Source organism: Ovis canadensis, chromosome 2 (assembly GCF_042477335.2).
Source record: "Ovis canadensis isolate MfBH-ARS-UI-01 breed Bighorn chromosome 2, ARS-UI_OviCan_v2, whole genome shotgun sequence".
Lineage (NCBI taxonomy): Eukaryota > Metazoa > Chordata > Mammalia > Artiodactyla > Bovidae > Ovis > Ovis canadensis.
In genome coordinates, this window is record NC_091246.1 from 23,422,194 (window position 1) to 23,440,287 (window position 18,094).

Genomic DNA, 18,094 nt, shown 5'->3' on the forward strand with positions numbered 1-18,094 from the left:
CACAGACAGGTATTTTTCATTCTCTATTCTTCTCTGAATGCACTTAAAATCAACTACAGATGAAAATGCTTCATCTTCAAAGAGATTCATGAAAGGACCCTGATAACATGACAAGTACTCTAACTGGTTTGTTGGTTCAAGTCGCAATCTGAGTTACAGGGTTTCAGTCCCATTTCTAAAAGCAACCATTTAATAGTGTCTTTAGAGTGCAAAGGCAATTGAGAGAGAGGATTATTAGAATAAGTACTCAAATAAAGGAGTATTAAAAGGAGTAGGAGTTAAAGTTTTTGTCCCTTTTGTCATTAACCTTTAGTTAACCATCTGCAAATCTTTCCATTAGGCTATTTTGGAATTCTGAAGCCTTTTGGGGCTTCTTGTATACCAATTAAAATAGATACAGTGGTTTGAAATAAGAGCTCTCTAAAATGTTAACAATTTGAAGACTTTTGAATTCAGAGGATACAAGGAGCTAGCTCTTTTTTTTTTTTTTTTTTTTAGGCCTACAAATATTTTCCTCTGCTAATCTAATTTTAGAAAAGAGAAAAACTTACCGCTGTTATTTCCAGTAGACCCTGCAGAGAGAGATCCAAAAGAGTGTGACCCACTCCAGTATTTTTGCCTGGAGATGTTCCATGGACAAGAGGAGACTGGAGGGCTACAATCCATGGGGTGGCAAAGAGTCAGACACAACTTAGCAACTAAACAAGAACTAAATAAGAATTTTATGTGAAAAATTTCTGGAGAGCCAGAAGAACCCAAATTTTGCCATTTCGGGGTCTGATTTCCTTTAATTTCTAATCAAGTACTTGTAAGCATACTTAAACCCAGCGGTATTCCCACAGGTGACTGTCTGCATGGGAGCTGTTGGGCTTTTGAGTACAGTTTCCCATTATTAATTTGGTAGGCTAATTCAGACATGAGATATGATCTGAACAACTTTCTGAGGACAGTGTGGTAGATCCAATGTGGCTGCTTCTGAGTCTAGATCCCCAGGGGGTTACCCTTGGATAAATTCAACTCCAGTATTTCTCAGTCTCTCCCTGTGACAGTCTAAAACTGCCATCGGTGCTCCAAGTGCTAGGTTATCAGCCTCTGTCTCAGCCCTTGAACCTCCTCACCTCACCGTGAGCAGTATTTACTTGATGGTGGTAGAGGTCAGTCTCTCTTGTTCTTTGGAGCTGAATAATTCAGTCTCTCATTTCATCAGCAGAAGTTTTACTCAGACCATATATCAACTAGTTTAAAAGAAACTTAACAAAACCCCAGCCATCCATGTTTCCCTGGATGTCTTGCCTAGATGCCTTTAGGTCCCTGCCTAGGAAATGCACTGGTGCCCCTTATAACTTCAAGTCTTAAGGAAAACAGCTGGAATAAAATTTTCAGGACCATCACTCAAACAACGGGATGCAATATCAGGAGAACTCATCAGAATACCTGAGCAGTACTAAAAAGGTAGTGGGGTTCAATGGGTCCTATGCTGGTTTCCGGTAGGTTCCAGGTGTCCTCTGTTGGATAACTCTGATTTTCTGCTGACTACACCATACATATCAAGAAAAATTGATCAGTTGATCTAAGAAATAGTTTGAGCCAAATTGAGAATTATAACGTGGGAACAGCCATCCAGAAAGCTCCAAGAACTGTTCTACCTGTTAGAGGTCAGACCGAAGTTATTTAATCTTTTGAGACAGAGGTTGTTGTTCTTGTTTAGTTGCTAAGTTGTGTCCAAATCTTTGCAACCCCACGGACTGTAGCCCTCCAGACTCCTCTGTCCATGGAATATTTCCATGCAAAAATACTGGAGTGGGTTGCTATTTCCTTCTCCAGTGGATCTTCCCATCCCAGGGATCGAACCCCCCGTCTCCTTCTGCATTAGCTTTTACCATCGAGTCACTAGGAAAGCTTAAGATTAAGGGCTATACGTTAAATGAAGTATTATTGACAGTTCATGCAACCACATCCATGTATAATGGGTCATCGTGGTCCCTTAAAAGGTTAAGGAGGGAGGTTATCTCCTAACGAGGTCTGGTTAATGTGAATGCACAGTACACACTAAAAGGGAAGGAGGAGCCCAAGAGAGGAAAGAAAAGTTTTATGTTTAACTTTTTTCTCATCTTGCCATAGAATATGAATTTTATTTTATCACCACTTACAGACCTCAGAGCACTCACTACAACAGACCATATGTGGATAACCTCCATTTCCATTGCCGTATGGGACACGTGAGGACATGATTAAAGACTGTCAAACTGCAAACCTGGAAAATCCATCCGATTGAAACTGCCACCCTCATTCCATCATCTAAAGTTGCTTCAAACGCAAATCTAAACATTTTCTCAAACTAGCTGTTCTCCAAGCTTGGGAACTGAATTTATAATTTGCTTGAACTCTTAACCTTTGATTTTCTTCTGTTTGCATACCTATTTGCCAGCATAGCATAGAGGCCAAATTTAGGCGGATGCTCACCTAACATCACCTCTTGAAAGAAAACATTCCCATGTTCATCCTTTCCTAAATTATAATGATGTGTGTTTGCTAATACATTATGCTGTATCTATGTAAATAAATAAAGATAATATAGATTGACTTAGACAAGTAAAACCTGTATTTGATCATAACCTAAGTTATTTTATTGGTGAAATTTTGGCTTGAAAACAAATCTTGGCTTCTGGGAATCTCTGCTCGGGAATTTTTCAGTCCTTGGCTATTTTTCTCCTCATCCTCATCATATTAACCCATCTAGTTTGTTGTATTCTCTCAAGGGTTTTCAATACCTTTTGGTAGCCACTCACACTTCAAATGACATCTGTCAGGACTGGACAACCTAATGAACTTAATGATTGACATCCAATGTGTATGATGCTGATGCAACTGTTGGTAACAGTGACTACAATGACCCTCTGTCCTGATGATTCAATTGGCTGAAACATCCAATATCTGATTATTCACCCTGGTGGCAACAACAGTGGGAACTGAGAGTAATACCATATAGTTGGCCACACTCTCCAACTTGCTGAGAGAATGATTAAACTTTTGGCTGTTGGAGATTGATCCAACCTCCTTTCCCTTTTTCTTCCCCAAGGGATAGGATGGTTGAGATTGAAAGCTCAAACCTTCTAAGCACCTGGTTAATTCCTTTGGTAACCAGGCCCTGTCCTCTGGAGCATTTCAAATAAAAAAGCACCCCATTAACATAAAAAAGATACCTTTATTCCTCTCATCACTTAGGAAATCCCAAGGGCTTTAGGAGCTCTGCACCAGGATTGGGGGACAAAGACCAAATACAGATTTTTTTTGTTGTTATTAATAACAATATCACAAGAAGTCACTGGATTAAGGAGCCTTAATCCAATAGACTATGGCTTTATAAGGGAAGAAAGATATCTCTTCCTCCTCTCTCCTCACCTCTTTCTCTCTGCCATGTGTGGACACAGTGAAAAGATGGCTGAAAAGCCAGGAAGGGAGCTCTCACCAGAACCTTGAACTTGGACATCCAACTCCAAAACTGTAAGAAAGTAACTTTCTGTTGTTTGATCTGCCCAGCGCGTGTCCTTTGTTATGGTAGCCCAAGCTATGTGAGACACACTGCCATCTTCTGCACCTGCACTTTTCTGTTCTAAGCCATCTGGTGGAGCAATCCAACTGCTTCTAGAATTATCTAAAAGCATCACCAGGAAGAACTAATGGGACCAAGGACCACTTCCTTGTCCATCACAAGGCCTGTGTGAAGTGCTAAACATTATCATCTCTAAGAAGCTGGTATCTGTTGAGGATGACTTGCCCCTGGCCCCACAGCTCATCATTGATAAACCCAGGCTTCTGTTTGTCACTTCAACGTCCTTTCCCTGCAATGGGCCAACCACTGTTTTGGAAAATGAGTCACGAAAACCTCATGATACCAATCCTTAGGAACAAATATTTAAATACAGGAAAATAAGTAAGCATGAATATTTAAAGCCAGGAAATTCAGAATGTAATATTTGCACACTAGGATATCTAATTTGTTTGCTATGCTGATCAGAGCAGAAAAAAGTTTTCATAGTTCTATTTATATATTTGTAAGCAGTAGTACAAAGAAATGAACCATCATCTGTACATTTTGGCAATGAAAAGAAAAAGTCAACTTTATGTCAAGCAGCTGAGGGTACCATGCTCTTCACACGTCCCTCTTTTGTCATGCAGAAGCAATTCAGTGTGTCAACAAAAGACAGGACAGAGCAGAAGTGCACTGATGGGAACTTCTCAAACATTCCTGCTTAGAAAAGGAGTTTCTCTAGTGAGGAATAGCCTCGTTCAGAAGTGGAGAGAGTGTGCATGCTGAACACAGAAATGCAGAGCCATGATTTTACTGGAGCGTTTCTCCTTGGAGAGCCTTTGAAGACCCCACATACCCAGCCAGCCAGTAGTTAGCTCTGGAAACATTCTGCCTGTCAGTTTATGCCATGGTTATAAGCAAACTGAGGTGTCACAGTCTTTGAAGACTGTTCAAAAGAAACAGAGCCAGATCCTAGTTAAAGGCAAATAAGATTTTATTCATACTACTGCAATAAGGGGAAAGAGTTGAGCTCAATTCCTAAGGCAGGGACAAGTGGGGATTTATGCCTAAGAAAGGAGAGTCAGTCAGTCAGTCAGTTCAGCGGCTCTGTCGTGTCTGACTCTTTGCAACTCCATGAACCGCAGCACACCAGGCCTTCCTGTCCATCACCAAGAGTCATCGAATGGAAAACTACTGAGAGGAGACATCAAGGGTGGGCTACTCTCGCTAAATCTACCTAGGATTCTTGCTGAAGGCAGGCCGGGGCGGTCAGTTCAGGGGTGAGGGATGACAGCAGGATTCTTGGCGAGGACTGGCTGAGGCAGGCCAATGAGGGGCCCTGAATGAAACCACAGAACACATCTCAGAGCTCAGTGGTGCTCATGTTCTTTATGTTTCAGCGTGGACAGAATTCAGGGAGAGGCAAAGTGATAATAAGAAGTGATTTATTTGAGGGGATATATGTACACCTATGGCTGATTCATGTTGAGGTTTGACAGAAAACAACAAAATTCTATAAAGCAATTATCCTTCAGTTAAAAATATAATAAACAAATTTTCAAAAAAAGAAGTGATTTATTTGTATAAGATGCTTGTGAAGGATACACATGGGCAGGTAAAAGGGCTCTGCTCTGAGAACTTAGGCTACATTTTTACAATTAAAGGAAAAGTAGGATGGGGGAGAAGACTATCTCTTCTTCATTCTTTTTAAAAAAATCAATCAGTTAATTCATTTTTTTACTATGGTGGGTCTTCGCCGCTGTGTGGGTTTTTCTCTAGTTGTAGCAAGCAGGGGCGGTGCATGGTCTTCTCATTACTGTGGCTTCTCTTGTTGCAGAACACGGGCTCTAAGGTGTGTGGGCTTCAGTATTTGTGGCACGTGGGCTCACCAGGATGGCTCCCAGGCTCTAGAACACTGACTTAGAAGTTGTGATGCAGGGTTTAGTTGCTCCAGGTGGGATCTTCCTCGACCAGGGATTGAACCCATGTCTCCTGCACTGGCAGGTGGATTCTTTACCACTGAGCCATGAGGAAAGCCCTCTCATTTTTAAATTAAAAAAAAAAAAAAAGTATTCATCTATTTATTTGGCTGCCACAGGTCTTGACTGCAGTATTTGGGATCTCTGTTGCATCATGAAGGATCTTTTGTTGAGGCACATGGGCTCTCCAGTTGTGGTGCATGGGCTTAGTTGCCCTGTGGCATGTGGCATTTCAGTTCCCCAGTCAAGGATTGAACCTGTGCCCCCAGCATTGCAAGGCACATTCTTAATCACTGGACCACCAGGGAAGTCCTCTCTTCCTCATTCTTGACTAGACATCAAGCTTCCATCATCAGCTTCACCTCCACCCTGGGTGGTACAGTTTTTCGATCGCTATGTAGTCAATCTTGGATTGTCAAGGTGCTATTCAAATCAGCAGAAGGGTGGTAACATATGCTAAAATATGGTTAATCATCTCAGGCTTCTGTATAATGAGGGTCTTCTACTCTGGAATATCACCTTTCCCATATATATATATGATTTTTATTTATTTAATCATTGGCTGTTCTGAGTCTTCATTGTTGCAAGAGGGCTTTCTCTAGTTGAGGGGAGCAGGGGTTACTCTTTCTTGTTGCGGAAGGCTAGGGCACTTGAATTTCTATAGTTGTGATGCCTGGGCTCAATAGTTGTGGCTCTTGGGTGTTAGAGCATGGACTCAGTACTTGTGGTACACAGGCACAGCTGCCTTGAGGCATGTGGGATCTTCCCAACCCTGGGATTGAACCTGTGTCCTCTACATTGGCAGGCAGATTCTTAACCACTGGACCACAAGGGAAGCCCTATTTTTGTTTTTAGTTCATACACAGAGGAACATGTTCTAGGGGTCATTAACTTACTGACCTCAACCAGCAGGATTCAGGTGTCACTGACTTGACATACAGTTTTGTTATTAGGAAAGCCTGCTTTGTTTCACAATTTTCTGATTGCTTTCTTGATTAACTTAACTTACAATCATTAACTTACAATGGTCTCTCAAAGCCCCCTAAAGTTCCCCATCTATTTATAATTTCCTAGTGGGATTTTTAAACTAGCTATTTGACTATCTTACTCTAGACTTATCATGAGGACAAGGCCTAGTGGAGAAGAGGGTTCAGAGGAGCCTGTCTAAAGTTTGACAGAGGAAAGCCTTTAAAAGAATTGAAGTTATCAGACAGAGACAGTGCAGAAAATGCTGCCCTTAAATTCAGGTGGGAAATGGGTAATAAGGTAGAGTATGTGAACAGTAAACTATTTTTAGAGTAATGGCAGGGGTCTGGGAGAGGGGGCAGGGGAGGGAGGCAAGTGTGAGGACGCCCTCATGGAGCTGCTCTCAAGCATTAGGAATAAGAATGTTGCTCAGTTCCGCTGAGATTATCCAGGACACATAAAGCTGGTTAGCAGAGGCCAGCAATCCAGCCACCCTTTGATGCCCTGGAAGGAAGTCAGGTATGAACGGATGCTGCATGTCTCAGCTGGGGTTAGTCACCCTATCCTGTTTCCAGGACTCCATTTATGGCTGCTCTTGTGCTCAGTGGAGGAGAAGGGGTAGGAGACTTGATTCCAGAAGAGGCAAGGAAAGGGCCCTGGGCTTCCTCTCATAGCATCTGCAGCCCTCTCCCACCTTAAGGATCAGCCAGCGCGATGGGTCAGAAGCAAATGACACAGGATCACGGCTCAGGAAGGGCCTTAGGAAAGTCCCTTCACAGACTGGTTGAGAACACTCAGTAGATGCAGAGCTGGAGGAGAGCTGAGCTGTGCCTATGTTCCTCTTGAAGGGGTTCTTGAGGGAGGGGTCCCTGGCTTGCTTACACGCACACTCACTCAGAGCAGTCACAGGAGGAGGGTCCCTAGGTGCGGAGAGGCGCTAGCTTGCTCTTCTCCCCAGGATTTCTCTTCCCTGGAAGGCTGTGCCCCTTTCACCATGGTAACTGAGTGGGCTATGCTCCCAGGAAGGAACATTTACCCCTTCCCCAGCACAGGGAGGGCACATAATACTTATACCAAAAATCGGGACTTTGTCGGTGGGCAGGTGGCATCATCACTAAAAGGAATGTTCCCAACTTTCCCCACTATGGTGATAAACGAAGAAAGCCAAACAGATGAAAAATACAGTCTTCACGATATTTAGTTTCGCTACATTCATCTTAGTTCTGAGTTTTAAGAAATGTCAGGGACCTGTACATGCAAGATTTATAGTGTTTGTAGTTCCTCTCAATCTTTTCCTCCCCTCCGTTTCGCCTACAAATCCCCCCTTCTTCCAAGAGGACAGTGAATCAGGGCTTTGGCACTATGCTTCAAGGAACAGCATCAACCCTCGGACAGAATTTCCCTTAGACCTGGCTCTGCCAAGCGCACGTACACAACCAACCGAGGAGGTGGGGCTAGAAGTGAAAACTGTCCGCGCATTTTCGTCCCATTTCCCTGGGGACATCGGGTGGCTGCAGGAAGTTCATCTGCGGGAGACCCCGCCTTCCGCATCCGCGCTTCCTTTCCCTTCTCGCTCCATCGCAAGGGCTCTGTGTTTTCCTCATTCACCTTGTTTTTTTTTTTTCCCTCTTGTCCCATCGGGAACATAAGCACCGAGAGGCAGGGCGCGAGCCGGGACTCAGGGCTAGAGGAGCTCGGTCGGCGTCCAACGGCACGGTGGTGGGATCCTGTCCTGACACGTTTGATGTTTTGCTCATCACAAACTTTTTTTGCATTAACATCAGAATACTATTTAAATTGACCATTGAACTTTTTTTTTTTTTTGGCGCTAAATCTTTTAAAATGAGCCCCGCGTGAATGCCTCAACCATCCCGGGCAGGAAGTAGAAACTGTTTTGCTCGCTACTGAATCCCAGTGCCGGGCACAGTAATACTCTGGTTCTCCGAATAAAACATTCTTTAAGAACCGCCCCTAATTTCTTGCAGGGACCCTCTCTGCCAGGGCGCAGTACTTCCAGGCAAACCTCGAGAAAGAACAGGGCCCAGGTCTCCCCAGCGCTGGATCCCTGCCCCCTACAGATCGAATCGCTCTTACCTTTCCTCGCAGGTGGGACCCCTGGGGCAGGTGGGGAGGGACTGAGCGCCGAGTGGGGCGAGCGCCCCGGGGACTTAGGGCGAGGGAGCGGCGGGCGGGGCCCAGGGGAGGGTGCGGAGGGGGAGGGCATGAAAGGGTGGCGGAGAAGAGTGCGCCGGCCAGGAGCGCGGAGGCGGCGAGCAGCGCAGGACAGAGAGCTCCGCAGGTAGGTGGGAAGTGCAGAGGGTCGCGGAGGAAGGCGTGGGGCGGGGCGCCGAGGCAGGAGGGGGCGGGGCAGAGGCAGAAGGGGCGGGGCAGGGGCGGGGCCGCTCGGTTCCCTGGAGGCCGGTGCTGCGGTTGTTGGTGCTACGGCCGCTACACCTGGGGTCGCGGGTGTTTGTGAGTGTTCCCCCTCACCCCAGCACGGACGTCCGTGCTCCCGCCAGAGGCCGAGGCTCAGGCTGGTGCCGAGGTCCGGGCGCCCGGCGGTGCGAAGGGAGCCAGACATCGCTGCCCGCCCGCAGGTGACCGTTCCCCCGCAGGGATCAGCCACCTGAGTTCATTCACCCAGGTCCGCTCCTCCGCTACTATCCGTGCCCCGCGCTCACCGCCCCGCCTCTCCCCTCAGGTGTCCTTCTGCCGCAGGTGTCCCCCCTCGCAGGTGTCCCCGCGCCCGGCCATGGTGGACGTGCTGGGCGGGCGGCGCCTGGTGACCTGCGACGGCGCGTGGGTGGAGGCCGAAGCGGCGCTGCAGAACAAGGTAGTGGCGCTATACTTCGCCGCGGGCCGGTGCGCGCCCAGCCGCGACTTCACGCCGCTGCTCTGCGACTTCTACGAGGAGCTCGTGGACGAGGCGCGGCCGCCCGCGCCCTTCGAGGTGGTCTTCGTGTCCGCCGACGGCAGCGCTCAGGAAATGCTGGAATTCATGCAGGAACTGCACGGTGCCTGGCTGGCGCTGCCCTTCCACGACCCCTACCGGCAGTGAGTGGAGACCGTGTGTGTGGGAGGTGCTGGGAACTCCCACACCAACCCCCACCCCAATCCCTCATCCCCGGGCTTCTCCCAGCTCTCAGGGCCTCTTTGATAGCCTCCATCCCCACCCCTTCGTGTTTGAGCCTCTTTGCTTTGGCTTCCCAGGGAGGCTCTAGCGTTGGCTGACGGGGAACTCGGTGGGCGCGGACCTTGGTCCACCCTCGTCTTTGGCTCAGTGGATCTGAGGCTCTGGGAATCTGAATGTATAAGTTCTGGTGATGATTTTTCTGCGGCAGGGAGCCCATTCGAGAAATCACAGCTCTGAGATGCTGCACCCTACTGTGCAGGGAGGGCTTCCCAGGGGCCTCAGCTGTACAGAATCTGCCTGCCAATGCAGGAGACACAATCGCCGCAGGTGCCATCTCTGGGTTGGGAAGATCCCCTGGAGGAGGAAATGGCCACCCACTCCAGTATTCTTGCCTGGAGAATCCCATGGACAGAGGAGCCCGGCGGGCTATAGGCCGTATGGTCCTCAAAGATTCGGACACAGCATTGAGCACACCGGCACTGCACAGGGAAGATACCAACCCTTATCTGGAGAGTAGGAGAGGGAAATCCAGAATGGATGCTCAGGTCAGAACTGGAGACTATGGGTGGACTACCCTGGCCCAGTAGCCTGGGCCTACCAGGTGCTGGGGAGAAGGGTCAGGACTCAAGTCCTGGAGGAACCTCCTGCAAGCCAGATTGCAGTTTCAGTTTTATTGGCAGTGACCGAAATTTCATAAAGGTGTCTCCTGCCCCTATGCCTGTAAGAAGCAGCAGCTTCCTGGACTCTTGAGACAGATGTCAGAGGTGACAAAAATCCATGCTCTCTGAAGGGATCTTGCCCCACCCTTGCTTTCAGAAAAATATGTGACATGGATTTCAGAATTTGTGAACAAACTAGAAATTGACCCTAGCGCTCTATTTTTTTTAAATTTAAATTTAATTTCTTTTTGCCATTCTGTGTACCATGTGGAATCTTAGTTTCCCAACCATGGATTGAGCCCACAGCCCCTGCACTAGAAGCTCAAAAACTTAACCACTGTACCACTAGGGAAGTCCCAACCCTGGTGTTCTGTTGGCTGTGGGCATGGGATCTATGGAGGGGAGGAGGGAGAAGGTGGGGGGTGGTGTGTTAGGGAAGAGAGAGGACATGGGAGGACTTTGTGGAGGATTGGAAGAGGGAAGTGGGGCACAGGCACCGATTGTCTGGCATGTTGGGGTCACCTGTGGTGTAAGAGTCCAGACTGAGGTTAATTGTTCTTCACCAAGTGCATTACCCCACTTTCCCCTTAACAGATATGGAGGTGAATTTCTGGATTTTTTTTTTTTTTTAATAACACCACGTGGTACATTTTTCTGGGAATTAGTATTCAATTGCGGCATTCCCCCAAATTAATTATTCTGAAACGGTTTTCCTTCTGGACACTTAAAAATGAAAGCTAACTTTGGAAAGTTCCCTGGAGGAGTAATTTTTCCCCAGCGCATGCTTTTGCTGATGCTAAGCAAGAGGTGAGATCCAGGCCCTTCAAGTCAGGTTCCCTGCTCCCCAAGACCTCACTCAAGGCGTGACTAGGAAAAGTCTTCCATGAGACATCCAAATGACCATGATTTACTTGGTTGAAACTTCCTATAGCTTCACATCTAGTGGTGGTTGTAAAAGGAGTTTTGATTTGCTTAGCATCCAAGTTACACACCGCTTTTGAAAGAATACACTAATTTTTGAAAGTGACAGCGTTAGTAATCAAGCAAAGGGCTCAGGGCCTCGGCAGAGTCCAGTTGTGGGATCTACTTGTGGGGTGACTGTAGGCAAGGTATTCAGTTGCTGAATATAATGACAGGGCACGTGATGGATGAGAACTGCACTGATGCACCAGTTCAGAGCTATGCCAGCTGGTTCTGTAGCAGTACTTTCCGTGTTGCCCATTTCACAGATGTGCTATTGAAGTGGAGAGATGGGTGCCCCGGCTCTGGAGCCAGTTGTTTCTGCTCCAGCTTCCTCTCCCAGGGGACACTGAGCCTCAGCACAGCCTTGCTGGGGGTGGGGATAAGGGTGGGGTTGGGGGGGTGCTTACAGCGTACTCTCTGCTTCCTGGATTAACTGGTCAAGGCGCATTTGGTCCACTGCAGGTACTGAGCTGTTTAGGGCCCGGCCTGGGGCTGCACTAGGCCCTGGCCATCTCCGGCTGCCAGCCTCACCTAGGAGGAATCCGATCGGTCGGGGGGGTTGGGCAGCAGTTTGGGAAGTTAGTTCCTGGGGCCTACCCTTCCCAGATTAAACTTTGTTAATCCTGTCATTGCAATTTATAAATTAGGAAATGTGGTATTCTGTGGGAAATTCTTGGAGCTAAGCCCTAAATTTTGCTTATCCCAGCCTGCATTTTGAAATCAGATTGTGAGCATAAATGAAAGTAACAGCCACCAAGGAGAACTAAAGAATGTAGAAAGCCTCCAGGAGGCCTTTTTCGAAGTTCTCAATATGTGCAGAGCATGGCATTCTTGGTGCTGTGAGAAGGTGAGGGACCCGGGCTGTCTTTTTCCAGTGGTCCACACGCGTCATCTGCTGTCCTCTATGAGCCTCAGGCAGGTCATCAGAAAACCAGAGGACAGCAGGTCCTGCCTTGATGCCTGTGTGTGCAGCTGGGCGAGAGCAACATTGAAGACAGAGTCTGTCCTGCCTTCCCTCCCTTTCTTTATGAGCCCAAGAGCCAAGTAAGGAATAAAGAAAAATCCCTGATTGCCAGCAGGAATTTCTGTTGCATGCTGCCAGGCATGCGAGACCCACTCAGTCCGTGTCTCAAACATCCCCCTCCAGTATTTGACCCTCATTCATTTTATTTTTTGTTGTCTCGTTTGCATCTGTGTTCTGGTCAGACTTGACAGTGAATATGCCAGAATACTCCATACACTTTCCCACCTCCAGAGGTCTTACACATGCGGCATCCTCCAGCCCTGGAGCCTCTCACTTCTCTTCCTAGTAGCTCAGGACACCGGGTGCGTGTCTGGCCCCTGAGGCCTCTGCCCTCCATAGCTTGAGCCAGCGTCACTCCTGTTGTCAGAGTGTGTGTCTGGTGGGGGCGGTGGTCTCTGTAGTCCCAGAGGTTGAACTAGACATTGTTCAGGGCTTGGCACCTGCAGGGCACTTGTTTGATGGATACTTGAAGCAAGTAGAGAGATTTGCTTGGTAACAGCCTGGCTACCAGTGGCTGAGATGGAAAGAGACTGGAGCCAGAAGTTGCCATGACAACCCAGAAGCAGTTGCGCCAGGGATAAGGATGTGCTGCTTTAGATGAAGGGAGGGAGCCAGTGCTGGAACTGCATGCAGGGTGAGGAGGGAATGGACTCTCACATTTCCCTGAAATGGTTAAAACGCTGAGTTATCACTTCATTCTGCCCAGCAACAAGGCTCTTTCCTTTCTGAGGCTTGGTCTACTCTCTCTGGACACAGCTCCCAGAGGAGACAGAGATGACTTCATGGTTCCAGGGTAACACCTGTCACCAGGCAGAGGCTGCCAGGGTGGGGATGTAGGGTCCACACTGGGTGATTCTTTGAAGAGAAGCTGGGGCAATGAAGTGTCTTCAGACCTCCTCCTCACTCCTCGAAGGCCTGCCTGACTGCTGATGTCCCTGTGTTGTCCCTTTTTCCTTCTCAATCTCGATAGAGCTTTTCTCTTAGTCTAGGAACCAGATTTTGTTTTGTTGCTCACCCCATGTGGATTCATTTCCTAGTCCAGTGATTTTTGTCCTCTATCTTCTTTTGCCTTCTTTCTACTTTCTCTATAATTGCTTCATCATTGTTTTTCCAGTTTTCTTGAATTAAACGCAGAACTCATCTATATAGAGGCCTTTTAGTTTTGGACAAGAATATGTAAGACAACTCTCTGTGTCTAATTGTACCTATAGCTTGGGACCCATAGTATATTCATATTGCCCTGTTCTAATTATTTTGTAAGTCTGCTTTACAATTTCATAGATAACGTATGGTTATTTAGTTTTTAACTCATTCCAAAAATTGGTTGTTGCTTTCCAGTTCCATTATGTTATGGTCTGATTAAGCAATCTGCACTGATTACTTGAAACTTATTAAGATCCCTTTATGACCAACAACATGACTGGTTTTGTCACCATTTCATAGATGCGTGAAAGCAAGGCATATTTTCTCTGTTGGGTGTAGATACTGTTTTTGGTTTTTTTTTTTCTAGTTTGAATTAAGATTTGTCTTGGAGCAGGACACCAGAAAGCAGCAGGAAGGACCTGATGGAGGTGTCACAGGGGAGGTTTGGTAACAGGAGGGTCTCAAATGCATTTCTTCTTCCTCTCAGGTTCACAACCCTGAGGGCGACAGATAAGGGAAATCAGATTACTGCTAACCTGAGGCCCTGGCAAGCTGGTAGCAGGACGGGATTTGCACCCAGCTGTCCTGTCCTGAGGGCAATAATCCCTGTGAAGGTTATGGGGAGATTTGCAAAACTGAGAAGGCAGACCACTCCTTTCCCTAAATGAATACAAATAATTTTGTAAAATGGTCACACGAGGGGTTATTACATGTGAAGGTAAAATGTTAATCAGCATGTCCTTGAATTTATAGGGTAGAAAGTCTAGTAAGCCTTGGCATTTGTCTAAAACTTATGGAATTTTAACTTTTCCCATTATAGGTACCTGATGTATTTAAACCTCTTGAGATAGGAAGGATCCAGATTTATTAGGTTACTTGTGGGTTTAAAATTGCACTGTCATTTGGCAGCCACTAGCCACATGTGACTACTTAAATTTAAAATAGACTGAAATAGGGAATTCCCTGGTGGTCTAGTGGTCTACTTCCCTGGTGTCTTAGAGGGTAAAGCGTCTGCCCGCAATGACCTGGGTTCGATCCCTGAGTCGGGAGGATCCCCTGAAGAAGGAAATGGCTACCCATTACAGTACTCTTGCCTGGAAAATCCCATGGACAGAGGAGCCTGGTAGGCTACAGTCCATAGGGTCTCAAAGAGTCAGACACGACTGAGCGACTTCACTTTCTTTTCACCTTCTAGTGGTTATGACTTGGTGCTCTTACTTCCATGCTGCTGCTAAGTCACTTCAGTCGTGTCCGACCCTGACCCCATAGACGGCAACCCACCAGGCTCCCCCATCCGTGGGATTCTCCAGGCAAGAACACTGGAGTGGGGTGCCATTTCCTTCTCCAATGCATGAAAGTGAAAAGTGAAAGTGAAGTCCCTCAGCTGTGTCCGACTCCTAGCGACCCCATGGACTGCAGCCTACCAGGCTTCTCCGTCCATGGGATTTTCCAGGCAAGAGTACTGGAGTGGGGTGCCATTGCCTTCTCTGTCTTACTTCCATGGATGGGTTCAACCCTTGATTGGGAAACTAAGATCCTGCAAGCCACTTGGCACAGCCAAAAAATACATAAACAAACAAACAAAATGAACTAAAACCAAAAATTCAGTTTCTCAGGCTCACCAGCCAGATTTCAAGTGCTCAGTTATCACGGGTGACCATGGCTATGACGCTGGGCAGCACAGATGCAGAAAGGTCCCATCACCGGATGCCCCTCTGAGGCAGCATTGGCTGAGAACCAGCCAGCAGCAAGAAGAGCCCACAGGAATCCTCAGCCCACTGGGAGGGCTCGCCGGGCAGGCTGGGTGCTAAGGCTTTGCGGGCTCAGCAGGCTCTGGGGAGGCGCCGGTCCCTGCAGACGTGCAGCGGACTGGCCTGTCCCATGCTGACCCTCAGCCGCCCTCTTCTCTCCCACAGCGAGCTGAGGACCAGGTACCACATCACGGCCATCCCCAGGCTTGTGATCCTGAAGCCCAGTGGGGAGGTCATCACCGACAAAGGGCGGAAGCAGATCCGGGAGCGGGGGCTGGCCTGCTTCCAGAACTGGGTGGAGGCAGCCGACATCTTCCAGAATTTCTCCGGTTGAGCAGGGGGCGGGTCTCCGGGGAGCCTGGACAGGTGTGCAGTCACTCCTGTTGCTGCAGCCTCAACCCGGCAGAGAAGAAGAGCATTCTCTTTCTCTGTGTTGGTGGTTTCTCTCAGAGCAGAAGCACTCATCTGTGATGGAAATAAAATGTTGCTCAGGGAATGCCCTCCCTCTAGCATTGTTGGTAGTTGTTTTTATTATTCTTAGCATAGCTTTCTCCACATGAGCTTAAGTGTGTTCACAATGAGCTATTGGAAATCTATGCAAAACATGTATTTATTATACAAGCTCTTCAGGTAAAATGGCATATTTATTGATACAATTTTTCTGGAGATGTCTTTATTTTATTTTCTGTTTAATTTTTTTTATTGAAGGATAATTGCTTTACAGAATTTTGTTTTCTGTCAAACCTCAACATGAATCAGCCATAGGTATACATATATCGCTTCCCTTTTGAACCTCTCTCCCCTGGAAACTTGTATTACCATATGTAAAATAGATAGCCAACGGAAATTTGCTATATGGCTCAGGAAACTCAAACGTGGGGGGGGTGTGGGGGGGGGTGAGGGGGGTGGGGGGGCTCTGTATCAACCTAGAGGGGTGGAATGGGGAGGGGAAGGGAAGGGGAGGTTCAAGAGAGATGTCTTTAATGATACGCTTTCATGACTGTTTATTACTAAAGTTTGCACAGTCTGTTCGCTTTAATAAACACACCTATCTGCACCTGGAGTCCTCTGATTTCCTTTTTTCTCCCAGAAAACCAAGTGCCCTTATGAGGAAAGCGAAGCACTCGAGAAACACCATTCTCAAACACTTTGTTTTGTTTTTCAAAAGGGATAGTTTTTAATTATGGGTCTTCTTGGGAATTTTTCTTCTCTTTTTTTTCTTACACTTTTAGTAGCATCATATCTTAGAAAAGAAAATTTCAAGGCTGCATACTCATATCTTCAAGATCAAATCTCCCCATCTTCTAAAAGATGCTGATTAATCCAGGTAAACAAAAGTTCACACACAATCTTTCATTTTTTTAAATTTCTATTGAAATGTAGTTGATTTACAATGTTGTGTTAGTTTCAGGTGTACAACAAAGTGATTCATTTATACATACATATGTATATATACGTAGAGACCTGGGTTCGATCCCTGGGTTGGGAAGATCCCCTGGAGAAGGAAATGGCAACCCACTCCAGTATTCTTGCCTGGAAAATTCCATGGACAGAGGAGCCTGGTAGGCTACAGTCCATGGGGTCGCAAAGAGTCGGACACGACTGAGTGACTTCACTTTTTCATGTATATATACAAATATACATATATTCTTTTTTAACATTCTTTTCCCTTATTATAAGATTATTATATTTTTATGATTATTATATTTTTATAAGATTATTATATTATTATTATAAGGTTATTATAAGATATTGAGTAGAATTTCCTGTGCTATTCAGTAGGTCCTTGTTGGTTATCTATTTTATATACAGTTATGTGTATCTTTGCTGGAGGGATGTGTGCAGTGCCTGCGTGCTGGAGGTGGCCAGCCGTGATCTGATCCACGTGATTGGAGTCGTGAAATACCAGGCACCCATCTCTAGCCCAGTTTCCATCTGCCAACCCACTTGGCTCACTGGGTCCCTCACCAGGAATCTGGAGCAAAGCTGTCCCTTGTGGGACCCAGGAATCCCCACATCACCTAAGGAAGCCCTCTGTAGAGCAATGCTGGGCACAGTGAAGAAGGCTGCTGGGCTGCTCAGGTAACCCACAATGTGAGAGTTGAATCCAAGAGGGTGAGGCTGTGTCATTGGCTTAATTATATCAGGGCCAGGGAATTCCACAGCACAGTCACCTTGTTGTGCTCTCCCCACCATCAGTCAAGTTCCCCATGGATTGACTAAAGATGTATTTGATGAAGCTAACCTGGTCATTATTTGCCCCAGAAATAAAGCATAAAAGTGCAGTTTTCTTCTCAAAACAAAAGATGGCATATTTCACTTAATTTTGGTATTTTCCCCAGTACTATAGTGTTAGCTACTTTCTTTATCATATCACATGGTTATCACTTGATCTTATCCAAAAGGCTGAGAAGCAGAGACATCACTTTGCTGACGAAGATCCATCTAGTCAAAGTTATGATTTTTCCAGTAGTCATGTACGGATGTGAGAGTTGGACCATAAAGAAGGCTGAGCACTGAAGAATTAATGCTTTTGAACTGTGATGCTGGAGAAGACTCTTGCGAGTCCCTTGGACAGCAAAGAGATCAAACCAGTCCATCTTAAAGGAAGTCATCCCTGAATATTCATTGGAAGGACTGATGCTGAAGCTGAAGCTCCAATACTTTGGCCATCTGATGCGAAGAGCAGACTCATTGGAAAAGACCGTGATGCTGGAAAAGATTGAAGGCAAGAGGAAACGGGGGCCACAGAGGATGATATGGTTGGATGGCATCATTTACTCAGTGAACATGAGTTTGAGCAAACTCTGGGAGATGGTGAAGGACAGGGAAACCTGGCGTGCTGCAGTCCATCTGGTCGCAAAGATTCGGGCATGACTGAACGACTGAACAGCAACAACAATGGTTACCACTGCTTTTTTTGTGATGAAGTAATTTAAGATCG

General features: G+C 46.7%; 1 protein-coding gene across 3 annotated transcripts; it reads left to right on the forward strand.

Annotated features, from left to right (window-relative positions):
• Positions 1–8,079: 8,079 nt before the first annotated feature.
• NXNL2 (nucleoredoxin like 2) lies at positions 8,080–16,207 on the forward strand. Of its 3 annotated transcripts, none has more exons than XM_069575586.1 (3): positions 8,080–8,583; positions 9,179–9,531; positions 15,316–16,207. In XM_069575586.1, exons 2-3 carry the CDS (start codon positions 9,230–9,232, stop codon positions 15,482–15,484), a joined length of 471 nt encoding a protein of 156 aa, XP_069431687.1. In that variant the 5' UTR covers positions 8,080–8,583; positions 9,179–9,229; the 3' UTR covers positions 15,485–16,207. The 3 variants fall into 3 exon arrangements, with proteins under 3 accessions (XP_069431687.1, XP_069431688.1, XP_069431689.1); XM_069575587.1 differs by lacking the exon at positions 8,080–8,583 and adding an exon at positions 8,699–8,776; XM_069575588.1 differs by lacking the exon at positions 8,080–8,583 and adding an exon at positions 8,879–9,074.
• Positions 16,208–18,094: the final 1,887 nt, after the last annotated feature.

Coding starts and splice junctions, on each gene's coding strand:
- NXNL2 (XM_069575586.1), top strand. CDS start 9,230: ATGGTGGACGTGCTGGGCGGGCGGCGCCTGGTGACCTGCGACGGCGCG. Junction 9,532..15,315: donor TTCCACGACCCCTACCGGCA/GTGAGTGGAGAC, acceptor TCTCTCCCACAG/CGAGCTGAGGACCAGGTACC.